General features: G+C 41.3%; 2 protein-coding genes across 2 annotated transcripts in view; both read left to right on the top strand.

The window, feature by feature from the left end:
- Positions 1 to 26,539, top strand: part of RPL37 (ribosomal protein L37) — a 346,904-nt gene that overhangs the window by 200,518 nt on the left and 119,847 nt on the right. The gene's annotated exons all lie outside the window — the stretch shown is intronic.
- PLCXD3 (phosphatidylinositol specific phospholipase C X domain containing 3) overlaps positions 1 to 26,539 on the top strand; it is a 79,049-nt gene that overhangs the window by 50,404 nt on the left and 2,106 nt on the right. The window contains exon 2 of the mRNA XM_062019115.1: positions 1,333 to 2,041. Within this exon, the coding sequence (XP_061875099.1) occupies positions 1,333 to 2,041 (709 nt within the window). The remainder of the gene's footprint in view (positions 1 to 1,332; positions 2,042 to 26,539) is intronic.

The raw sequence follows: 26,539 nt of genomic DNA, 5'->3' as shown, positions 1-26,539 counted from the left end.
TAATGTTATACTTACTTGCCACAGCATGCGTGCTCTGGAAAGTAATTTTGAAATGCTCCAAAAGCATCAGTAACAGGCAAGGCTTGTGCTGTAAACTCATTTTGATGCTAGGATTTGGATTTCTGGAGGTCTAGTGCCACAGACCAGTTCAGAATTGCAAGTCCTGCTGACCTTGAAGGAGCTTTGAAAACAGTTTGATGTCAGATGAGGAGCAGATCTGCCTGCCTCCATGAGTCTAACCAGAAGTGTCATCTCCAGCTGGGATCCTGAGAGTGTGAGTGTGCCTGCAGCCAGACAGTATTTCTATATAAACTGCTAGATTGCACCACCAGGTATTCAGAAGGTCACTGGCAGACAAGGGTGATGTGCATCATCTAGGATCAGCTCATCTCTCCATAAAACAAGACAAAATTCCTTACAGAGGAATGGTTATGTGTTTGCACGTCCTCTGCATTGTCAACTGCTTTGATGTAAATGTCTAAACACAGATCAACATAATTTGTCATTTTTGTTTGTTTTGTTTTCTTTTAATGGATGTACCTTGAGACAGAGAGAATTTTGCGTAACAAAGTGTTTTACATATTTGTATTCAACTTTGTTATGTTGTGAAAAATGCTAACTTCTGTACATAAGCACATTAAATACATCTCGTTCTTGTAAAGAGTGTGCAATAGAGTTTTCAGTGTTTTGTTTGTGGAATGCAATACTGTTCTTGACTCTATCTGTGGTACTTGCCATAGAATCATAGAATGGTAGAGTTGGAAGGGACTTTTTTAGAGATCAATTTAAGAATGAAAACAGCATTTGTTAGCCTTGTTGATGACCAGATGAGACTTGAAATAAAAGCTCAGAAAGGTTACACTGGCGTTTTTCAACTCTCATTTTACCTGGCTATAACAACATGGGATGTTTTTGTTTTGTTTTGTTTTTTTATTTTTGGTTCTGCAATCTAGATTAGTGCATGATTCAGTCCTCAGGGCCAGATACACTGGCTTTAGGGATTTATTAGGTGACAAGCTTTGCTGGAGTTACCAAGATTACTTTGACATTCAGAGACTTCTGACTTCAGTGAGGTTAAAGACGCAAGAGCTAGAAGAGAGTGAAGGGGTGCCTAAACAAGCAGAGAAACAGGCACTGCCTTCCTTCAAGTTCCTGTGACGAATGTTCTGTTGGGATAAATGCTGCCAGACAAATGTAGTGCATTGAGAAAAGGGCAGGAAAGGAGTCAATTGATGAATGTTGGTACAGATCAGAAAATTGTGTTTATGAAGAAAGAATTGCTGGTAACTTTTCATATTAATATAATATTGTTTTATTTTGTTGTATTTTTAGGGTCTCATGACTCATTTAGCTTCTACATAGATGAAGCCTCTCCAGTTGGGCCTGAACAGCCAGAGACAGTCCAGAATTTTGTGTCTGTTTTTGGGACTGTAGCTAAAAAGCTGATGAGGAAGTGGTTGGCTACACAGACCATGAACTTCACCAGCCAGCTCGAGTCAGGCATACGGTATTTTGATCTTAGAATTTCCACCAAGCCCAGAGATCCAGACAATGAACTCTACTTTGCTCATGGTTTATTCAGTGCCAAAGTCAAAGAGGGTCTGGAAGAGATCAACGCGTTTCTCGCTGACCACCCAAAAGAAGTTGTCTTCTTGGACTTCAATCACTTCTATGGGATGCAGAAATACCATCATGAAAAGCTTGTCCAAATGCTCAAAGACACGTATGGAAACAAAATGTGTCCCGCTATATTTGCCCATGAAGTCAGCCTCCAGTACCTGTGGGAAAAGGAACATCAAGTGCTGGTGTTCTATCACAGTCCAGTGGCTCTCGAGGTTCCATTTCTTTGGCCAGGCCAGATGATGCCAGCTCCCTGGGCAAACACAACAGATCCAGAAAAACTGATCCAGTTCCTCCAGGCGTCAATCACCGAAAGAAGAAAGAAGGGTTCCTTTTTTATATCTCAAGTAGTACTGACGCCAAAGGCTAGTACAGTTGTGAAAGGAGTTGCCAGCGGTCTCAGAGAAACGATCACAGAAAGGTAGGTTTCTGACATGTGATGTGCTGGCTGTGCTGAATGTGCGTGTTGGTAATGCTGCTGTTCTAATTCCTTTTAAAGAAACTCCAGCAGATATGTTTGTTCCATGCTACTGTGGGTTAGTCAGAACTTGCACATAATCCTAAAATATTTAAAGAGAAACATGTTAAGGGGAAGCTTTTGTATCTTGTGAGAAAGTCTGACACTAAAACCTAGTGAGATCTTACAGAATTGGTTTACCTTTTTTATTCTGAATGCAGGTTTTTTTTCATTTGTTTTTTCAAACTAGTGTCTTGCCACAAGCACTGAACACCTTGCCTCAGATTTCCTTACTGGATGTGAACAAATCTGTCCGAATGATCTAGGTCATTTAAGTTTTTATTTATCCACTAGGCTTCAGGTATTGGGTAAATAATTTTCTCATTTTGGCTTTCTTGTTTTCTCAAAGTCTGACACTGCAGAATTTCCATCCTTATCTACTTTTACACACCTTAAAGATGCATGGCTTTTTTGTCTGCATACTGTCACACATTATATCGGTGATATCAGTACACCATTAGAGTGAAATTCCCTCCTATCAAGCCTTCATTTATCATACAGCAAAGAGGTTGCAGACCATTGTTGAAGTTCTGTACATGGAATACTGTGTTGACAAGCCATTAGTTATTATGTTACTAAAAAAAGCTGTCTGTGCAAGACATACATTATTTATACCGTTCTGACGTTGATAAATCACAGCCAGTTTTCAGCTTAAAGGCATATATGTGCGAGTGTGTTCTTGAGAACTTCATAGAAAACCTGAAATTTAATGCCAAGACTCAAGTGCTAGATCTTTCCCTCCCCCTCTTTAAAAAAAAAAAAAAAAGTTATGAAGTATTAAAAAAAAAATTTAAAATGGAGATCAATGAGCTGTTAACTAACATGCTGCTCTCTGCATGGTAATGCCTATGCCAGGAAGGTCTGTTGGGAATGCTGTCTGCTTCTACAAGATGAAAGATGCACTGCTTATGACACTACAACCTCCAAAGAAAACATGCCTCATTTTTGAGAAAAATTGAGCCATTTTTATTGGCAGCCTTCCTAAGTGACTGTTAACTTGAGAAAACGGGCAAAACTTTACCTGAAACGGTAAAACACTGACATAGACAGTTTTATAAGCAGTAGAATATGTTTCAGAAGCGCATGTACAACTGCACTTGCATCCTCCACATATGTTTTTATAGGCTCCATTGCACTGGGGATCTCCTTTTCTGCTGAGTCTGAAGAGCAGTTCTCTGCATGGAGATACTGCTTTACTGATGGATGTTACTGTTAAATGCTCACCTTGTTGATCTGAGATTTGTTTTCCCTGGTAAACAAATTTCTGAATGTTCTTTATAACACGGAGTAACACAATCAGGAAACTTCCAGGTTCTTCTGAAGACTTGCTGCTTTAATAAAAAAGCCATTAAAAAAATACTTTTCTTCTTCTCTGGCTCATAATGCCCCTATTTGAAGCTGTTAGGAAAAACAAATGCTTCAAATGGATTCTGGGTATGTTTGGCAGAGCTCTGAATGACATAAGCCTTTGAACTCAGTGTGCCTTTTTGTACAGCAGATGTTGAGATTACAATTAACTTTAAATGTCAGTAAGTAATTGGACTGGAATACCTGGAAGTGTTTTTCCATATTGCATCTGAGTTTTTTCATATGGTCACAAGTGTGTAATCACATCTGCTACCTGAATACTTTTCCCCTTCTTTGCATAATTCTTAGAATCATTGCAAAAGAAAGATACCTTGAAAATTATTTCCAAAGCTAGCATTTAGTCTTCCAAGTGTGGCATCTCATTTTGAATTGTTATTTTTATTTTTATTGCAAAAACACATTGAAGGAAGACACAGGCTTGGAATGTGTGTTAATCTACATAGAAACTGAATTTGTATATTAACTGCTATAAAAGTAAACCTATTCCTCGGAACTGTTCCTCATTTGATGATGATCCTGTTAAAAAATAACTAAATGAGCAATTAAAAGCTGCAGCACATTAGTAGAATTTACAGAATTACTTCAGTCTTGGTGCATTGACGTTTTAGAAATTATAAGTATGTAATCCACACTTAAGGAGCCAGGGCATATATTCCATAGGATTATTTCAGCTGGAAAAGACCTTTAAGATCATTGAGTCCAGCCTTTGTTCTAGCCCTATCAACCACTAGACTGTTTCCCTAAGTGCAACATCTCTTAAATGCCACTAGGGTCAGTGAATCCACCGCCTCCCTGGGCAGCCCGTACCAGTGCCTGAAAACCCTCTCAGTAAAGAAATTACTCCTCATATCCAGCCTGAACCTCCCTTGGTGCAACTTGAGGCCATTTCCTCTTCTTGTATTGCTTTTTCCTAAGGAGAACAGATAGGTCTCCACACCTTGCTACAACTTCCTTTCAGGTAGTTGTAGAGAGCAAGAAGGTCTCCCCCGAGTCTTCTCTTCTCCAGGCTGAACAGCCCCAGATCCCTCAACTGTTCCTCATATGAGACGTGCTCCAAATCCTTTGCTAGCTTGGTAGTCCACCTCTGGACCCTCTCCAGCACCAAAATGTCTTTCTTTTACAGAGGAGCCCAAAAATGGACACAGTATGTGAGGTGCAGCCTCACCAAAGCCAAGTACAGGGGAATGATGGGCTCCCTACTCCTGCTGACAACACTGTTCCTGATCCAGGCCAGGATGCCATTGGCCTTCTTGGCCACCTGCGCACAGTGCTGGCTCGTGTTCAGTCGCTGTCAACCAACACCACCAGATCCCTCTCTGCTTGGCAGCTTTCTAGCCACTCCTCCCTCAGCCTATAGCTCTGCTGGGGATGGCTGTGGCCTAAGTGCAGGACCCAGTACTTGGCCTTATTGAAACTCATGACATTGGCCTTGGCCCAGCAATCCAGCCTATCTAGATCTTTCTGTAGAGCTTCCCTACCCTCAAGCAGATCGACACTTCCACTCAGCTTGATGTCATCTGCAAACTTACTAAGGGTGCACTCTATCTCCTCATCTAGATCATTAATAAAGATGTTAAACAGGAGTAGCCTCAGTACTGAGCGCTAGGGGACACCACTCATGACTGACCACCAACTGGATTTAACTTCATTGACACTGACTCTTTGGACTCGACCATCTAGCCAGTTTTTCACCCAGGAAAGTGTATGCCCATCCAAGCATAGAACAGTCAATTTCTCTATGAGAATGCTGTGGGAAACAGTGTCAAGTGCCTCACTAAAGTCAAGGCAGACAACATCCACAGCCTTTCCATCCAACAAATGGGTTACCCTGCCATAGAAGTAGATCAGGTTTGTTAAACAGGACCTGCACTTCATAAACCCATGCTGACTGGGCCTGATCACCTGGCTGTCCTGCATGTGCTGCATAATACAACTTAGGATGATCTGCTCCATCATCTTCCTGGGCAATGAAGTCAAACTGACAGGTCTGTAATTTTCCAGATCGTCTTTCCATCCCTTCTTATATATGGTTGTTATGTTGGCAGACTTTGAATCAGGTGGGACCCCCCCACTCAGCCAGGACTGCTGGTAAATGATAGACAGTGGCTTGGGGAGCACCAATGCCAGATCCCTCAGCACTCTAGGATGTACCCGCTCTGGCCCCACAGATTTGTGCACATCAATCTGGACCAGCAGGTCACTGACCATCTCCTCCTGAATTGTAGAGGGGCACAATTTGCTCCTCACCCCTGTCTTTTGGCTTGTGATCTGACTTTCCCCAGTGGAAATGTTCCTATTAGTAAAGACTGAGGCAAAGAAGGCATTAAGCACCTCAGACTTATCCTCATCTTTTATTACCAAATTTCCTTCTGGTTTTTACTGCTTCGAACCATCTCATACTTATTTATAAAAAGTTTATTCTGTCCTTTTCAGAATAAATGCACAGATGAAATCCCATTATTGTGTTCAGATAGGTAACATATGTGCTTTTGTTGCCAGTTGCTGCATAGATTAATATATTTTATACTATATTCTGTTTATTAATAAATGCTGGCAAAAAGCTTTTTATTAAGAATTCAGTAACATGCTTTTAGAAGCAGTTTTGTAACGTACTTGGGTGAGGTTTACCCTCTTACATTGAATTTTGAAAGATCTGAATCTAGATATGGAATAAGGTTGAGTTTTTCAAGTCTGTCGGGTGTGGATTGGTGTCTGGTCCATCCCATCACCCCCCAATTTAATATTATATTATAGAAATGTTCCTTTGGCATTTGTAATAAAACTTGTAGTCATCTCCTTTTTTCCCCTGTCTGTACAGTGACCATTTTCATTTATGTATTGACTTAGTTATGAAAATAGAGCAAAGTTTAGATCCTTTCAGACCAAATAAAACATATCACATTTTGATATCTGAAGTTATTTGTTAGTCATGATATTATCTATGAGTTGAAGAGCAGTGGCCACCTTAGAGGGAGAATGAGATTCTTCTCAGTAGCAACAACTATCAGATCAGGAAAACTGCAGGCAGACACTGTGCAGCAATCCATGCTCCTTTCTGCTGGTTTGTAGCTCATGTTGTGAAAGAGCACAGTGAAATATTCTTCCACAGCCAAGATGGTTGGTTAAATAGCTTTTCATCATGGCTACATGTTCAAATTGCAGTGAAGCAGTCTCCTGAGGCTATACATTTCATAACAAATGATGTCATTCCTCAACCTGTTTCCTACACAGAGATATGCAAGAAGGGAGGCCCACAGTAACCTTGATTAGAAACCAGCTTTATGCTCCTAAGACTGAAATCGGTAGAAGATATACCAATGCTGTGTTTTACTGGTAATGCTTGCTCACAGGCTTTGTTCCTGTCATCACAGGTAATGATCTGTGAGACAATAATTTGAACAGAGGAGAAATTATTAAGTCATCAAGCTTTCTGTACTGCACAAATGCAAGAGGGAAAAGTAATTTCTTGAAAGCAATTCCTAGGGCCACAGCTCAGCATTACTCAACTTTACAACACCACTTTCATCTTTATTACTTCAATGGGGAGAATTGCTCACGTGCACATGTTATGTTTCTTGAATTTGGTGAAAAACTTCGAGGACTAACAATATATTTTCAGGCTTAACACTCTGTCATATACAGTTTAGATGCCAAGAGATACTCTTTGATTAGCAAACAGTATGCACCAGATGAATTCTGTTCCCTCTGCTTATCGAATTAGCTTCACAGTGAGGGAGCTGCCTTTAGTACCTCTGAAAGGAGGTCATAAAACAACCTTTTGATGAGTGTAGAGCTGTTCTTCATAATAATCCAGCTTGTTTTCAGACAAAATTTTCAGTGAAATTTTATCTCTGACACTGGAGACAAGCATGATATTTGTTGTCTTTGAGGTGGAATACTGTAGAAGAAGAACAGATCTCCTTGAGAAGATGCAAAAATCCTGTGCTACTTTGAAAGCTTTTGAGAAATAAAAACCAAATACATATCCAGCCAATTGTCACTTGATTTCTAAATTAATCTCCAAGGATAATGTTCCTAGGAGCTCACATGTGACTAAATGCTTGCCCACCATGCTAAAGCTTCCCCCTTAGCAACCAAAGCAAATTAAAGAAAAAAATCTCACATAAGAACGAACCTTGAGAGTGGAGGCAAAGAACTGCACTATTTACAAAATGGGTAGTAAGTAGGCCACAGAAGCTGTCTAGAGAAAAGCCAGCTCAGAGTGCAGTCATAAACTGCACCCATAAATTATGCAGGAATAGATTTAGCTAGTGAATAGGTGGGTATTATATGAAAAACAATCCCTGAAGTTGCAAGAAGTGGAATTTTCGAGTCCATTAATGAGGGTGCATTCCTCCTCCAAGCCATAGTTCAGCCAGCTGAATATTTTAGAGTTTCTGGAATAGTGAGATGGGATGATATTTTGACCCATACTAGTGCTGACTGATGCCATTCATAAACTATTTAATGTGAAAACGTAAAACAACATATAGCAACCATATTTTGCTAATTTTCTGAGCACCCTGCCTGTTTGTAACCTTTATATCTGTCTCCTCTGTAGGCTGCAGGAGCGCAGCAGGCTCTGACAAGCTGTTTTAGATTTAGGGTTCAGTGACCACACAGCAGCACAGGTGGTATGTAAGCTCTTTAACTGCCAGGAGGCAAGTGTAGACCCAAACCCTCACTGATGCGTATGTTATAAACACACTTGCCCCTCACTGTGTTTGACTTTGGAGGCAGCTGTCTTTTTTTTTTTTTCTTTATTCCGTGTTTTTTTTTTTTTCTTTTGGGCTCACAAAGCATCAGCTGTGGTTCTAGTATATTACTAGGGAATTTGCAACTACTCTGGAAAACTCATCCAAGTCCTTACTATTTCTGTTCTCCTTCAAACTGTCCTTAATGGCTTTTCTCATGTTTCCACACAAGAGGCAATCTCCCTGTTTGCACACAGGCCAACGCAGGATGACCTTGGTTTCATCTGGAGCACCCATCTGCCACATCAACAGGCTGCACAGTAAAATCCCGCATGCGCTGTGCATGTTCAGGCTGATTTCACTGGCAGGCATTCTAGTGACATTTCATCATTGTGGCATCTGCCTGCACAAGGATTTCAGTATAGTGTTCCCTTGGGAAGTGCTGGGTGACTGTGTCTGATGGCTTTGTTCATGAACCAGGAATAGTATTAAACTGCCTTAAAATAATAAGCACGGGATTTTTACTAACTTTGGTATGGAAAAGTATTTCTCTACATACCTAATAGTAGTGTGTGGGATTTAGTCAAGCAAGAGAGTTGGCATGGTGACTACCAGCTTTATTGATGACTTAGCTTTGGGGTCTTTGTTAGGGTAGTTGGCTTGGTGTTTTCTTGTGGGGAGGTGGGAGTGTACCACAGTCTTTTTGTCTGTTAGGCCTGCTAATAACTGTTATCATGTTATACACCAAAACACCTGCTTGCAGTAACTGTATATGCTATTTGACTGCTTGTAAAGATATTTTATGTGATTTCATTATCACACTCTAAGCACAGTCTGACCCTGAGTGTACAGAAAGCAGCAAGTGTTTTTCATCACAAAAAGGAAATGTTCCTTCTCTCAGCCCTGCTGCTGTAAGCTGTCACTAATGTCTACTTGTCTCAAAGATTTCATGCTTGAATCTGCTTTAGTGAAATTGCAAATGGCTCATTAAGTCAGTTGGATTTTCTTTGATCTTGCTGACATTACTTAGATCGCTAAGGAAACTCTACAGCTAATAGATGCTAATAAGTGCTGATGCCAAGGGAAATTTGTGGATGCTGGGCCCGGTTCTGCTTAGAAGCTTTTACCTCATTATGAAAGGAATGGTTCCTTGATGAGTTGGTCCTTCTCCATTTGTAAGGTACAAAATGAGCAGAGATTGACACAAACAAGCCTTTTCAGATTTATTCACAAGGTAGCTTTCGGTCAACAAAGGCATGTAATACAAGCTTGGGCAAATATGAACTCAGCAGGTAGGACAACATCTATGTCTTTATGTTCTTAGCACTTACATGCTCTAAATCATTGCCTTCTGGACTATATGAGTAAGCAGATCTATAGGCACGTCCCTGGTAATTTTTAATCAGCAAACTGAGTAGTTCTGGATTAACTAACATACAGTTGCTATATGTTTGAATGTTGCAATTTTTAATCTGCCGTAGCTGGTTAGTGGTCCTGGAGGGGTAGGATGTATATAAAAAATTGTCAACAAATACTGGTGAGTTCTTAAAACCTTGCTGCACATTTCCAGATGGATTTTGGCAATTCTCAGCATCTTCCAAGCCCATGGAGGGCTTTCATAGAATCATACAATCATAGAATGATAGTGTTGGAATGGACCCAGGAAACTACAGGCTGGTCAGCCTCACCTCCATCCCTGGAAAGGTGATGGAGCAGCTCATCCTGAATGTTGTAACTAAACATATGAAGGAAAAGGTGGTTATCAGGGGGAATCAACATGGATTCACCAAGGGGAAATGCTGTTTTCAGTTGTCATCTAGAGAGAACATGTCCACACTCCCTAAAGAAGTCACCTACATATCCTCTGTAGTGGCTGTCTCTACTTAGGTGGTAGTCTAAGAAAGCTTTAGCTACAGAAAGCCTTTGGGATCCATTATCAGAAGGTATACCAAGTCTGCAATTAATTTTATTAAATGCTTCGCTGTTATTACAAACAAGTAGCCTTTGTGGACTAAATGACCAGTTAGACATGCAGGTTACACTCAGAGCTGTGATGGGGTGAAGTATACAGAGAAAGCAACAAGGTTCCTGTCTTCACAGTGCCGTATTTGTACAAAAGAAATGGCTGGAACTTGGGGAGAATGGAAAAAGACTTGTAAATACAGAAGGCAGCCAGGTCAAAGGCCTTGGGGATGTACCGCCTTCCGCATAAGACAGAGCTTGCATACACTCTAAAAATGCCCATGTTTTTATTCTTTTAAAACAGACATAATAAAGTTTTGGGGTTTTCTCCCCTAGGAATTCATTAATGTCTATGGGATGCAATGCAATTCTTAGGGAGACACTGTCATTGTGATGGATGCTGGTTTGATACAATATAAAGTTTATTTTGATTTCTTTTGTTCTTTTGTCCCAGGCTGTACAGTTATTTCAACAGAACACAGCCTATTACATCTTTCAGTATTTATCTTGGACACTTAGAAAAATAATAAAAGACATGTCTTTAAGACACTGAATGATCACACGGTGGGATTTGACCTTTGGCAAGATTTTAATATTGTAGCTGTTGATCTAAGGGTTTTTGTAACTAAGCAACTGTCATCCAGAATGTATTATATCATAAAATAATATCAAGATATGAAAAAGACTGAGCAGTTAGAGTGGAGTAGGAGACAGCATGAGATGCAGACACTTTCCCACTGATTTTTTTTCTTTTTCTAAGCTACAGCACAAGGGAGGGATGTTACCATTATTTGTTTCATGGTGGGGTATCAAAACCTGCTTAACTTTATCGTTCAGATAGCGTCAAGGTGCTCTCGGTTGTGCCAGCAAACACTGTTGTGTACTGAATCAAGAATGAAATTAGATCATTGGTGATGAGCTCCTTCATTTTGCCGCTGGACAGCCAAGGGGGAGAGACATGGACCTTTACTCTCTTCCTACTTAGATTTGCGTGCTCTGGAGTCTTAAACTGGCTTCTCTCCTTTTCCACTAAGACCTTTTCAAACTACAACTGTGAGGTAATGCCGTCATACAGATAATTCCTATGGTGGTATTCTGTGTTGCTTGAGTAACTGGGAAGAGGTCATTTTAGCTATTGTGTTTGCTGCCTTGTTTCTCAAGATTTGAGTGGATACTGCAAAGAAATTTGCCTCCTTGTATGCTGGCTTTTTCTTAGACCTAGGAAGTTCATTACGGTTTGCCTTAGTTTTGCTGCTTACCAGAGGAAAGCAACAACTGGGTGACCCCTCCATTCCCTGCTTTTGACTGAGGAAGATGCTGAAGGACTGAGGACTTGACTCCTCACTACCCTTCCCTGCTGACCCAACTGAGTTCTTGTCTGTGCAAGGCTTATGACTGCTGTCTGTGCATTAGGAGGAGGATCTGCCTCTGCTCAGAACTGCTGTTGCTGCATCCTTTCCTTAGCTGCCTTTTACTGTCTCTCTCTCCTTCCTCATCTTTGCAGTGTTTTAGTGTCTTCCTCTGGGCTGCTGCAAGCAGTCAACCCAGCAAGTTCCATTTGTATGTCATCTGCATGTGCAGTGAGGATTAAAGCTTGGATGATTAAGATGAAATAATTAAATCTGAAACCAGAGTATTACCACTGGCCTTTAAAGTTGCCCTTGGGAGGAATTAGGAAGTGTTTTGTACCCAGAAAGGCTGTTTCAGGCTCTCAGGGGGTGCTAGGTGGACAGGCCTGAAGCTCATTGTTGGAACATCATCAAAGTTTCATGAATGTTGTCTTAGGCCAGTGTTGTTTCTCTGAAGAGTATAAGCATGTGGCATGGCAATTGTCTGTGCCTGGTTTGGTCTACCTATTAATAAGATCCTTCTGCAGCCAAGAGTTGTGTGTAAGGTCACCACTGTAGTGCTGGAAAGGATAGCTGTACTCTCATCCTGCTTACACACCAGGCACAGTCAAGACAGTTCTTCTGAGCATGCTGCTAATCTTGGCTCAGAGAGCATTTGGTTGACAATGATCTGTCTAAGTGGCATTTGCTGCTCTCTCCCTCTGCATCAGACAGCATTTCAGTGCTAATACTGTTTGGCTGTGATAGAACAGAAAAGATCTGAATCCAGCTAACACTTTTTTTCACGGTGGAAAGCTCCTTCCTTTGAATTCTGCAGTTTGAAGAACATTTCAGAAAGTAGTTATTTGTATGATTAATATCTAGTTTTTTTTTTTTCTTCTAAACTCTTCCTTGTGAGAGTTACAGGTGGCCTGATGCTTGGAAAACTATTTTCCAGCTCAGGCAGGGATTTTCTTCACTCTTTAGTAACTGGAAATAATGCTTTGGACAGAGTGACAACAAGGCTCAATTATTGTAATTTCCTCTCAGTAACCTGGGCTTCTGTCCTATGTACAGCCAGCATTGAGTGTATTGGCTGTGCAGGAATTCTCAAGGTACACCTCTTCTGAGATACAGACTCACATGTGCTTTTTCTTTTTTTAAGTGGTGTGTATTTTTCTCTAGGCCCATGTTTGTGAACTCTTACAATCTCTTGATTAACATGTCTGCTGATATACACTTTACCAGCACATTGGGTCACAGATCTCCCGCAGAGTCAGTGCTGGGTGAAGGGGGGCAAGGCCTCTCTTGCTTGTTGCGAGGCAGATGCTCAGCTGAGGCACAGCGTCATCAGAATATGGTGTGAAAAGTCCATATGAGGAAGGGGACTGAAGCAGCTCTATGGTGAATGCACAGCTTGGTCTGTACCACAGAAGACAAGTGTGAGCTGCTGTAGGGACTTGCATGGCTGATATAAGAGGTTTGTGTTTCCTTGTGCTGATGGAGTGGAGCAGTTCATCATGACTCCATGTCATGAGTACACCATGACCTCTTTTGGCAACCGCTTCCCACAGTTCTCAAGTGGTTGGACTACAAGGCAGGACTGGGAGAGTGAAATCCCTCACACTGTGAGAGAAGATCAGGTTCAAGACCCTCTTAGGAAACAGAGCATACGGAAGTCTATGAGCCCTGATAAGATGCATCCCAGAGTCATGAGGGAGCTGGCTGATGTAGTTGACAAGCCACTCTTCATGATATTTGGAAAGTCACACTAGTCTCAAGTGAAGTCCCTGGATGTTGGAAAAAAAAAAGAAACATTGCACCCGTTTTTCAAAAGGGTAGAAAGGAGGCCCCTGTAACTACTGACCTGTCAGCCTCCCCTCTGTGCCTGGGAGGATCATGGAACAGATCCTCCTAGAAGCTATGCTGAGACACATGGAAGACAGGGAGGTGATTTGAGACAGCCAGCATGGTTTCCCCAAGGACAAGTCCTGCCTCACCCACCTACTAGCCTTCCATGGTGGAGTCACTACATCAGTGGACGAGGGGAGAGCTACAGATGTCATCTGACAGGGTGTCTGTATGGCCTTTGACACAGTCCCCCACAACATCCTTCTCTCTGAACTGGAGACAGATGGCTGTGATGGATGGACTCTGTGGTGCATAAGGAATTGGCTGGTTGGTTGCATCCAAAGAGTAGTGGAGAATGGCTCAATGTGTGGATGGAGATCAGTGATGATCAGTACAGATCCCTCAGGGATCTATACTGGGACCAGGATGCTTTAATGTCGTCACGTATACATATACATATACAGAGAGATTATGTGTAGCCTCAGCAGACTTGCAGATGACACCAAGCTGAGTGATGTGATTGACATGCCCAAGAAAAATTATGCCTTTCAGAGAGACGTGAACAAGCTTGAGAAGTGGGCTCACGTGAACCTCAGGAAATTCAACAGGGCCAAGTGCAAGGTCCTGAATGTGGGTTGGGACAACCCTCATTATCAATACTGGCTGGGGATTGAAGGCAAGGTCCTGAATGTGGGTTGGGACAACCCTCATTATCAATACTGGCTGGGGATTGAAGGCATTCAGAGCAGCCCTGTGGAGAAAGACTTGAGGGTATCGATGAATGTGAAGTTGGACATGAGCAAGCAACGTATGCTCAGAGCCCAGAAAGCCAACTGTATTTGATCTGCATCAAAATCAGCAGGTCGAGGGAAGGGATTCTCCACCTCTGCTCTGCTCTGATGAGACCCCCACCTGCAGTACTGCATCCAGTTCTGGGTCCCTCAGCACAGGAAAGGCATAGGCCTGTTGGAGCAAGTCCAGAGGATGGCCACAAAGCAAGTCAAAGGGATTTGAATACCTCTGAGGACAAGCTGAGAGAGTTTGGGTTGTTCATCCTGCAGAAGAGAAGGCTCTGGGGAGACTTTATTGCAGCCCTTCAGTACTTAGAAGACACTTAGAAGAAAGATGGAAACAGACTTTTTAGTAGCACCTGCAGTGATAGGACAAGGGGTGATATTTTTAAACTAAAGGAGCACACATTCAGACCAGATATAACAAAGATATTTTTTACAATGAAGGTGGGGAAATAGTGGAACAGGGCACCCAGGGAGTAGATGCCTCATCCCTTGAAACATTAAAGGTCAGGTGTGACACAGCTCTGAGCAACCTGATCTAGTTGATATTATGCCTTCTGACTGCAGGGGAGTTTTACTAGATGACTTTTAAAAGTACCATAACAAAGAGGTCATGAAATGACAGAATAGTTTGGGTTGGATGGGTATGTCTCAATCAAATATCTACACTGGCTTAATTCCAGGACTATTTTAGTTTATTGTTGATGCGTCTTCTGCAATCTCTTGCCATATTTTTACAAGCTGTGTAAAGCATTTTTTAGTCCACCTTTTCCCTGATGGTCTGTGATGTGGTTTGTTTCATTTTTGATAAAGCAACCCTAGCTCATCAATGTGGAATTCTCATTAAATAAAATATGAGATCAATTCAGAAGTTACCAGTATTACTGGAAACATGAGACTTCTCACAATGTCTGCCTATTTTTAGTGCTGATCAGAGAACCGGTAAGAGTTGTCCAAGCCATTGAAATGTTTTTGATTTTAAAGCTAATTTGAGATCACATCAGTGATATATTGGTAAATATTTTATTTACCTTTTTAAGACTTTGGTCTATAGTTGTTAGTTTTTCCAGATTTGGCAGTAAGTGCATGGCTATGTGTTTCAACTTGGAGATTTAAAAAACATTTGTTACTTTTCCTGTTGGTGCAACTTTTTATTGAAAACTGCAGATATCTTAAAGTCCATTCCTTTTTTTTTTTCAGGAGTGCATCTCTCAGTGTTTTTCTCCAGGGAGAAGTCTATTTTAGGAAAATAGTTTGTCAAAACAACTCAACATTTTATTTTTATTAATTCTGTTTACTTGAAATTTATGTTGTGTTATTAATTGCAATATTTGATGTTGTCTGTATGTTCATAGCTTTTAATTTTTTTATTTAGAAATAGATCTTGAACTTTATTTGATGAGAAAGGCCAACATTTTGTATTTGTTTTACAATTTGAAAGAAAAGTGTGTTTTGAAACCTTGGAGTTTCTCACAGAACAGCCATTCCTAGGTTTGGGCTAAATCTGTTCAGTACCACAATGGTATAACACTGAAGTATTCAGTCAATTGCCCGTCAATAGCACTGTTGATCAAGTGACAGTTTGCAAACAATGACATATTTATTTTCTCATTACTAATGTCCGTTTTAATTTTGTTTCTGGCTGTTGGAAATTACAGTTTTATCCTTTCTCTATAGTGAGTGCCACTGACCAAGCAAAGTAGCAGTATTATTAACAATAAAAATTCACCTGAAGTGCATGGTAATAAACACAGTAAAAGGATTGCTTAAGATTAGATTAATGGTTGAACTTGATCTTAAAGGTCTTTTCCAAACAAAACAATTTTGTGATTCTATGCCAATTCTTCATGGAGAGACTATTGTTAAAATAGTACTATGTCACATCTCAGGCCTTTCTTTTTTTTTTTTTTTTAAATTGTCTTCAGGAAGACTAAGTCAGAACCTATTTTTAATATTTCTCTAAAACCCCTCTTTTTTATTTTGTCTGGAAGTGAAATGACACAACTGCTCTTTAAAATTAAAAATGGTTTGCAGTCAAGGTGTACCTAGGATGCTGTTTAGGAGGATATTGCCTCTGGGATCCAGTTCATTAACAAAGCTGGTTTTGCTGTGTGAGGCCAAAGCTAGAAGCCAGAGAACATATAAAGAATAATAAGCAGCTTACTCTTCTTTTCTGGTGAGATGTGAAGCAGCTGTGCAAGAGCTAGTGGGTATGTGACAATCTAGACTCCACAGCCTGTAGTCGGACACTGAGTGGTAGAACCCTAGGTGGTGATAGAAGCGGTGCAATAAGGATCCATGGTGCTGTGTACCTATTTGATACACAACTTGGAAAGGAAATGATAAAACTTGCTGATAGAGAAAGAGGTAGAGGAAGTTCAATCCATGCAAAAAGGCAGTTGCTAATAAAGAAAACAACAGTGGGAAGCAGAGGAGGTGATGCCTTGGACGGAAAAAGGTACAACAGGAAAGCATTTTGATGATAAACAGAAGTTTGCTGGAAAAACAGATTTGTGAGCATTATTTATACTACTTGTGAAATTGGGTCAAACTTAACGACTAGTTGTAATTGAGGAAAATACTATAGAGTCATAGAATGGTGTGGGTTGGAAGGGACCTTGAAGATCCACTGGTTACAGTTCCTCTGCCATAGGCAGGGACACCTTCTACTATATCAGGTTGCTTGAAGCCCCATCCACCCTGGCCTGGAACACTTCTGGGGATGGGGAATCCTGGGCAACCTGTGCCAGTGCCTCACCACTCTCACAATGAAAAACTTTTTCCTTACATCTAATCCATTAGATGTAAACCAGTAGGCCTTGTCCTATCACTATATACCCTTGTAAAAAGTACTTCTCTGGCTTTCTTGTCAGCCATTTTAAGTACGGGAAGGCCTCTCTTAAGGTCTCCTCAGAGCCTTCTCTTCTCTGGAGGACAACCCCAGCTTTCTCTGCCTTTCTTTGTACAAGATGTGCTCCAGTCCTCTGATCATCATGGCCCACCTCTAGGCTTGCTCCAATAGGCCCGAGTCCTCATTTTAGGGACCTCAGAGCTGAACACATATTCAACATATGCAGGAAAACATTTGATTGTGATGTTTTCTTACTGTTTTAGAAATTCTGAAGTGTTTTAACACTTTAAAAATAACTTTATTTTTAAATGATGCCTATTTTAATTTTTTTTAAAAATTAAAGATAAAAAAGTGAAAAAAAATGAACATTAACTAGACATTTAATTTTTTTAGTTGACTGGAACACTGTATGTTACTATATAATTTTGTCCCACACCATCTCATTTCCTGACTTGTTTTAATCACAGCATCATTCAAATAAGAGCTGTGATTATGCACAATTTCTGTTACTTGGTTGTGCAGCCTGAAGCCCTCTCTATATTCTCTGCTGCTTTTTGCTGTCCATGTAGCAGCACCATTGAAAAATATTTCCCTGTACCTTTTTTCAAAGGCAATTATTTTGTTCATAATTCTACATTTCAACTTTGTTGAGTGAATTGTGTCATCGTAATCTACTTGCTGACATTTCAGAAATGGGGCAGATTTCCACCTTCTCTGAAAAATCAGAAAATATTAAATTCCTGCGAATGCTGCAAGACCCATCTGTTTAGTGCAACTTTCTCTAATTTGAGTATGATTATTTTCCTTGCATTTTTCAACCTTAAATTTAACATGAATTAGTCTACAATGTCTTTCTGAATTTTGTGGAATATACTTAGCAAAGTACTGTCAAACATCTGTGAGCAGTTTTGTATACGTTGTTTGTCTGTTCTGTGCCATTGCAGACTGACTGTATCTCTCCTCAATGTAACAAAAAAATTACAACCACTTAGAGCAATTTATCTTAAAGAAAATGGAAATTGCTTTGCTCTGTGTTCAGTAGCAGAGAATTTAAATATAGGTGAGAGTGAATTTAATTTCAAAGCATATGTAAGGAAGAAAACATTAATTTTGCAGGTAATGGACTTAGACTAAACCAGAATTTTTTAAAAATCCATATTTTACCTATTTAAGTAATTTAGATTTATTGTAGTATCTATTTCAGTGGAAACTGTGCAATGATGTGTGAAATTCTGTTACATGTCATATAGTGTTTCTTAAATAAACTCTGCCTTCCACCTAGATATACTACTTTCTCTGATAGTGATGCATACCTTTTAACTAACTTTTCCAGTTAGTCAAAAATGGGTTTTTTTCTCAGAATCACTCTGTTAATTCATCTGTATTACAAGGTCTAGGCTGGACTAAACACTGGTAAAAATCACTACTTCTTTTTTGTCCTGGTGGACCATATTTCCTTGTTTACATGTTAAATTTCAGAGTAGTTCCACCGTGCACCACCTTCTATGGTTTTTATTTGTTACCTTTTAATCTCTCTTTTCTTTCTTACATCATTCAGACTTTTCATGCTTAAGAATGTGAGCTGAGCTATCAGCAGCAAGTGAAACTGTGAACTGAGCAACTGGGCATCTCTGTACATGAAATCCGATAGATTACATAGGGGACAAGCGGGAGGGCTCTTTGAAAGGTTGCAGGCAACACATAGTGGCAACCCTTGGAGAAAACAAAGCCCTTGGTTGAGCCTGGTGGAGGAATCCTTGGTTGTTAATAGTCTAGTACTGGTTACAACATACACTGATAAAGCAGTTCCCTCTCTGCAATCAAGTCTGACATCTGATTTTCATGGTTTAATACAGTGGTTCAAGTGTAATGAGTGTATGAATAAATGATAACTTTTTTTTATAGAAGATGGGAGTGGGGGGAAGCCCCAGACCTGTAGCTGGTCCCTTGATTAGTGACAGATGTTTTCTTATGTAAAGCAGAGGTTTTTCTCTGAGTCACAGGCAGTAGAATAAGTTCCTGTTCCCATTTCTGTAGTCCACACTTATTGTAGTTTCTGTGAATTTCTTGACCTTTCTTGAGCAATCAAGTTTACCTGTGGAACTGGGACTAGGACCAACTCTGTCAAGCAGGTGAACTATGCCACATGCAGGCACCTGCATAAATGAGCATTTTTGGACCTGTGAATGAGCATTTGGATGTGTAAATGAGCATTCTCTATAGCAGAAAAGCTTCAAAGGAAAGATGTCTGAACAGCACTCAGAGTTCACTGTTTCACTCCATTTTCATAACTTAAGTCTTACATCATTGTTCCAATAATGGGAGGTGTTTCTTCCCTTTGTGATCTCCAAAGTAATAACTAATCAGAAGAGCAGTGGATGAGCTTGTCTAACGTAATCTACTGGATCACTGAGAAAAGACAACCTTTTAACACAGACATCCTCTCAGGCAGTAGTTTTCCTGTTAAAAGTTTCTTGATTCCAGTAGTTTTTCTGTTTTCCCTGTAATCCATGGACTATCACATGTTTGTACATTAACTGTGTGTGTTAAAAGTACTTCAGTTATGTTGTAAAAGCTTTGCGTGATAGCAGTTCAAGTTTTTTACTCTAGCATTGCCCAGTTCTCCACTAAACTGACCAAAAGACTAGCCAAAATACTAGAATGAGATCTTTTATATTACAGGGTCCACTGAGTCCTTTCCCAGGTGTCTGTATTCCTGATTCCTCACTGGGGCTGTTTAGTCTAGAAAAGAGGAGACCAAGGGGGGATCTTATTAATATTTACAAATATCTAAATGGTGGGTGTCAGGAGGTTGAGGCAAATTTTTTTTCTATCCTATCTAGTGATAGGACAAGGGGTAATGGAATGCAACTGGAATACAGAAAGTTCCATTTAAGTATAAGAAAATGCTATTTTACTGTGAGGATGAAGGAGCAGTGGCACAGGCTGCCTAGAGAGGGTTGTAGAGTCTCCTTCCTTGAAGGTCTTCAAGAGCTGCCTGGACATGTTCCTATGTGACCTGATCTAGGTGGACTTGCTTCTGCAGGGGGGTTGGACTAGATAATCTCTAAAAGTCCCTTCCAACGCTACCATTCTATGATTCTGTTGCTGTTAGTTAATGCCCTAGGTCCAATGGCTAAAATTCCAGAATCAGGGTAAAATAGGATGTTGAATATTAATCACTTCCAGAACCACCATTTACTGCTATTAAATATGCCATTGCATTTTTGTACAAGCCTAGATGCATAGTTTTGGTAAATTTAGCTGAAACGTTCTTTGAAGGAAGGGCCCTTTTGAGCTGATTTCTGTGTTCCCTTAGGGATGAAATCCAGAAAGCCAGCAACAGCTCAATAGGGGAGTGAAGACATCTGGCCCTTGGTAGCTCTGCTGCAGAGTAGTGTACTGTGATCTTTAATTACACTAAAACTTTCATCTGATTGCAGTGAGGTATTCTACATCTTCTGATTAGATGCTTTTCTAAACAATACAAAGCAATTGGAGATAATTTCAAAGAAATAAATTCAGGGTTGTTGGATGCTAATGTAAGTAGTTCTTGCAATGTGACAGTGGGCTCTCAGTGTAATGTCCATACAACATCTGGGCAAGGTTTTTTCCAGTCATGATTCTTAAGATTCAGTAACACAAGAGACATCCACTGTTCCCACTGGAACACTGAATTCTCAACATTCGTGAAAAGCAAAAGCCAGCGTGCACTGAATTACAGCTCCAGAATTCATCAGTGTTCCTGAAAATGTGGATAAAGCTGGATAGAGGGTGGAAAGTTTAAAGAGTATAGATATTCAGATTCAGGCTCATGTGAATTCATTCTACTGCAGAGAAATGCTATTTTTCTTCAACAGTAACACCTATTTGCAAAAGGCTACAGGGAGGCAGGATGTATGCTTTGCTGGAGAGGGAAGAAATGCCACGTGTCACTTTGCCCTGAGCCAGTGGACCTACTTCAGTTTTCCCTCCTGTTGCCGGCAATGGACACTTAATGCTAGGCAGCATCACACTCTAAATGAGGCTGCTTTCTCACTCTGAGTTAGGTTGTACTGGCTCCCTGCGCTCCAGAAGAAAACATGTTCTTTGCCTTTAGTGATCAAACTCTCATTAAACAGTGAACAGCCCTTTTGTTTGGTGTTTAAGAAGCTGGTTTTCCCCCTCCTTTCCCTTGCAAGCTCTGCAGAGAGGAACGGCTGTTTTGCCACAGGAGGTCCTGTCTTAGAGCACTGCTGTCATTAGTCTTCTGTCGCTTTGTCAGGCTTTGGTGACTCACACATTAAAAAAAAAAAAATGAATGAACAACCACTTATTTTTCTGAACTAAAATAGCTTAAGAGCAAATTTTTTAAAGCAAATTTTAATGCAGTTAGTTTGGTCATATTTTCTTTCTGAAAGCTTGTAATAAGACTCACGATTTTGCTGCTTGAACTGAAGCTACTTGAATGCTTCATTATGATTTTTTTAAACAGAATTCAATACTATTGGAGGCAACTTGAGATCTTTGATAGATTAAAAAAACCCCACAAACAAACAAACAAAAAAAAGATGTCTTGAATATTCAATAGCTTTGAAAAGGGCTATGCACATTTTCTAGTTTAGGGCAATGTTTCTCATCTGAGTTCTTTACTGCATCAGAAAATGGTTCCTGAAAGAAGTGAAAAACTTAAAAAGAAATCTGTACACATTTCTATTTGTACAAGCAAGCAAAAAAACCAGGAAGAACAGTGGTAATAAAATAACTGTTAAAGCTGACTCTGAATTTTACTGGGTTGTAAACAAAAGTCACTGTAACAATGCTATATAAGAAACTACATGGCTCCTCAGGAGCCACAGATGGGAAATGGTGATGGAAGCGGCATGTTGGTATTGCCTGATGTAAGCCAATCTGATACCAAAGCCATGACAAAATGGTTACTACCTCTGACCTAGTGAGGTGCCACCTGGAGATAAAAGTTTTGGTCTCAGAAAAGATATCATTAAATATCTCAGAAGACACATTCAGTATCTCTGCAGGATGCTGCTTTGACCATCATAGGTAGGTCCCTTCTGCCTGGAGCTCCTCTGCTGTCGCCTTTCTCATGGAGAATTTTTGGTGTATGAGACCCCCTGCAGGAGGCTGCTGAGCAGTGAAGGTGGTGGGTTGGGTCCAGCAGAGGTGCAGTGGTGGTGGGCAGTGACTGGACCACAGCTTTCCCCGCTGGGTTCTTCTACATCACAGCTGGTCACATCACTTTCACATCCCTGCTCTCTCTCCCTCCTGAGTATGAGGAGCAGCAGCCCGGTACCTCCTGATTCCAAGTCAATTCAAATTATATATTCCACATATTGCTTCAGGACAGAGAATTTAAGATTACTGATTCCATTCTCTAGTAAAACCCAGGTAATGCGCTGTTCCACTCCATCCCCACCACTGTTCAAACCCCGAGTTTGGTGGCTTTCTCCTCCCTACCCTCCCTGCTACCAGGAGCCTGGGAAAAAGGAGTCAACTTCAGATGCTGGCATGTGAGGCAGTGCTGTACTAGTCTGCCAGCACTGGATCTGGCCAGTCCTGACTCAGCTCAATAGAGCTGGAGCAGGATCAGAACAGTGCCCCAGGTACTGGGGTGAGAGGAAGAAGAGATTCTTCTTTTTCTCTCTACTCAGATTTTACCAATGAGCTCATCTTCTCTTTTCTCTGACTGTTGGCTGAGGAAAGAGTGGCCTTCTCTGTGTGTGGCTCAGCCTTACACAGTGGCTTCTGCAACTATTAGAGATTAGAAGTGAATCATTCCAAGAACTGGGATTGTGGTCACAAGGGCTGGACTGTGCAGCTGCACGGCACAGCCAACTTCAGTGAGTCTAAGGGCTGACAATATTCTGTGTTTGTTAGCTTTTCCAGCTGCCTGACTCTCCATCTGTAGCATGTTAACCTAAGACATTTGGTCTTGTATCTGTATCTTCAGAACACTTACTCAATGGCACTGAAACCTCACAACTCATCTCTGAGGCCAGTAGGACTCCTGATCAACTCATCCAGCTTTCACTGCATCAGTGAAAGGTAGGCTGGAAGACTAAGTTTCCCTCAGGAGAGCTAGAGCCTGTCCTGCATGGAATTTCAGTAGTGTCATTGATGTCTTTATTATCATATTAGGAAATCTCAATGTACTCGCCCAGTGGATCTGTGAATGTAGTTACAGTGTGACTGTACCACTGTAGTTAGTGCAGTGACAGCAAAGATTCCATGAGTATCTACAAGTATGGCACATACTTACATGACTGGGCTGTCCTGAGCCCTTGCAGGGTTGGGGTCTGGATTGTTGGTGCCAGAACTTCAGAGAGACATTGATATCCTCCATGGGAGAGCTAGGACCTGCATAACAGAGAGGCAGTGATGCTGTCAGGGTTTGCAAGCTGAGCAGCTTGTATATGCTCATGCCCAGAGCCATTTATTATCAACTTTACAAGAGTATCTTCAAAGTCCACAGTGCGTACTGGGTTTCTGTGAGCACAGTCATGTAGGTGGCTACCACACATTATAGTTTGTGTTCCTCTGACTGAAACCCTTAATGAGAACAATTACTAGTTTAAGCCATGAAGAGACTAATTACAAGGAAGGGTGAACAAGGTTTGTACTGCTATCACAAAGGCACCCTGAAAATCATTAAAGCAGGCTTATTCTAATAATTACTGTGAGCATGTAAGATATTTGTACTGAAACTGAGCAACGTGTGGTTTCTCACAGTCACTGATGTACTCCACTTTCAAGATGGAACTATGGGAGGAAGGTGATCTGTATGGTTTTTTTTCCTATGAATTCCTGTCATAAGCGGAGTCCCATAGCCTGGAATAAAATCTTTATAATCGGTAGAATCTTTATTCAGGTTTTTGGTGGGTTTCTTGTACAGGATTGTGTTCTTTTGCTTTGCTATGCAAATAAGCTTTTTGTAGGATAATCTAATTCACTTACTGACTTTTATTTTTGAATGCTCTCTAGTCTCGTGAGCAAAAGATTTCAGTGACCTTTGTCTGACAATTTGCATATGAGCAAAGGGTCTTGCAACTGTGTCCTTCCCAAAATATCAGTAAAATGTAAATAACCTGTTTCACTACCAAGCCTAACAAAAGATGAAATAGCAGGGCAAACAGAATTTAAAACAGAGTACTTATCCAACGGAGACCTGAGTATCTGTTAAAGGTTGGTCTAAGAAGAACACAGGAGGAAAAAGAAAATGGTATTTCAAACTGTATGGCTAAGTGTATAGACAGCAAACTCTATGGTCTGAAGACAGAGTTACCACGATCCAGTTTTAGAACAAATGAAGGACACTAAAAGAAGTTAAGTGTGCCTCAAGGGGGATAAAATATCAAGGGTATCAAATTATGCAGAAGGAAGGAAGGAAAAATCTCTGCCTTCCTATAATCAATCTGTTCACCTTCAAACCTGAAACTCTTTGAGCTTACATAAGATCATACTGAAGATAAAGGCAACATACTGCCACCAGAGAAGTTCAACCTTGTGCATTCCATAGAATCATAGAATGGTGGAACTTTGAAGGGACCTTTAAAGATCATCTAGTCCAACTCCCCTGCAAAAGCAGGTTCACCTAGATCAGGTCGCATAGGAACATGTCCAGGCAGCTCTTGAAGACCTCCAAGAAAGGAGACTCCCCAGTCCCTCTGGGCAGCCTGTGCCAATACTCGATAACCTTTACAGTAAAATATTTTTTTCCTATATTTAAGTGGAACCTTTTGTGTTCCAGCTTCATTTCATTACTCCTTGTCCTGTTGCTAGCTACAACAGAATAAAGGGATGTCCCAATCTCCTGACACCTACCATTTAGATATTTGTAAATATTAATAAAATCTGCCCTCAGTCTCCTTTTTTCTAGACTAAACAGCCTCAGTTCCCACAGCCTTTTCTCGTGTGAAAGATGCTCCAGTCCCCTGGTCATCTTGATGACCCTGCACTGGACTTTCTCTAGAAGTTCTCTGTCCCTCTTGAGCTGAGGAACCCAGAACTAGACACATGACTCCAGATGAGGCCTCACGAGGGTAGAGTAGAGGGGGAGGAGAACCTCGCTTGACCTGCTGACCACACTCTTCGTGATGCATCCCAGGATGCCATTGGCCTTCCTTGCCACAAGGGCACATTGCTGGCTCACGTTTAGTTTATTATCAATCAGGACTCCCAGGTCTCTCTCTGCTGAGCTGCTCTTCAGCAGGTCGACGCCCAGCCTGTACTGGTGCTTGGGGTTGTTCCTTCCCAGATGGACGACTCTACACTTGTCCTTGTTGAAGGCAGCATAGCCTTATGGGGAATCAGCCAGTCCTCCCAGTTTGGTGTCATCAGCCAACTTGCTAAGGATACATTCTGTCCCCTCAGCCAGGTCATTGATGAAGATGTTGAACAAGAGTGGCCCCAGATCCCATCCCTGTGATATTCCACTGGCCACAGGCCTCCAACTCGATTCTGTGCCATTGATCACCACCCTCTGGGCTCTTTCATTCAGCCAGCTCTTGATCCACATCACTGTCCACTCATCCAAGCCACACTGCCTGAGCTTTCGGATGAGGATGTTGTGGGAGACAGTGTCAAAAGCCTTGGTGAAGTCAAGGCAGATGACATCCGCTGCTCTCCTCTAATCTAGCCAGCCCATTACCCATAGAAGGATATCAGGTTGGTCAAATAGGATTTCCCCTTGGTGAATCCATGTTGATTCCCCCGATAACGTCTTTTCCTTCATATGTTCAGTGTTAACATTCAGGACGAGTTGTTCCATCACCTTTCCAGGGATGGAGATGAGACTCAGCAGCCTGTAGTTTCCTGGGTTGTTCTTCCTGCCCTTTTTGAAGACTAGCATGACATTGGCCTTTCTCCAGTCCTCAGGCACCTCTCCTGTCCTCCATGATTGTTCAAACATGATGGAGAGAGGCTTAGCAGTCACATCAGCCAGCTCCCTCGGCACACTTGGATGGATTCCATCAGGACCCATTGACTTACGAGCCTTAAGCTTGGCCAACAAGTCTTTAACCTCCTCCTCTTTGACCCAGGGCAAGTCCCCTGCTGTCCTGGCCATCCCATTATCCTTGCTGGACTGGGCTTCCCAAGGGCCAGCTTTGGCTGTAATGACTGAAGTAAAGAAGGCATTGAGTACTTCAGCCTTCTCTGCATCCTCAGACACCAGGGCACCCTCAGCATTTAGCAGCGGGCCCACATTCCCCCTCATCTTCCTTCTCCTGCTGATGTACCTGAAAAATGCCTTATTGCTGTCCTTAATTTTCCTGGCTAGATTTAATTCTAGAAGGGCTAGTCGGCTCGCCTGAAATCCAGGGTCACAGTCCTGCTTTGTGTGCTGCCTCTTCCACACAGGATCTTGAACTCCACCATCTCATGTTCACTGCAGCTGAGGTTGCCTCCAACCTTCACATCCCCAACCAGACCCTCTCTGTTCGTCAGTACCAGGTCCAGCAGCACACCCCTCCTTTTTGGTTCCTCGATCATCTGCAACAGGAAGTTGTTGTCAGCAATCTGTAGGAACCTCCTGGACTGCGTGTGCTTGGCTGAGTGGC

The sequence above is a fragment of the Colius striatus genome, chromosome Z (genome assembly GCF_028858725.1).
Source record: "Colius striatus isolate bColStr4 chromosome Z, bColStr4.1.hap1, whole genome shotgun sequence".
Classification (NCBI taxonomy): domain Eukaryota; kingdom Metazoa; phylum Chordata; class Aves; order Coliiformes; family Coliidae; genus Colius; species Colius striatus.
Note: the sequence above shows the minus strand (reverse complement) of the source record. Positions and strands in the feature narration are given on the sequence as shown.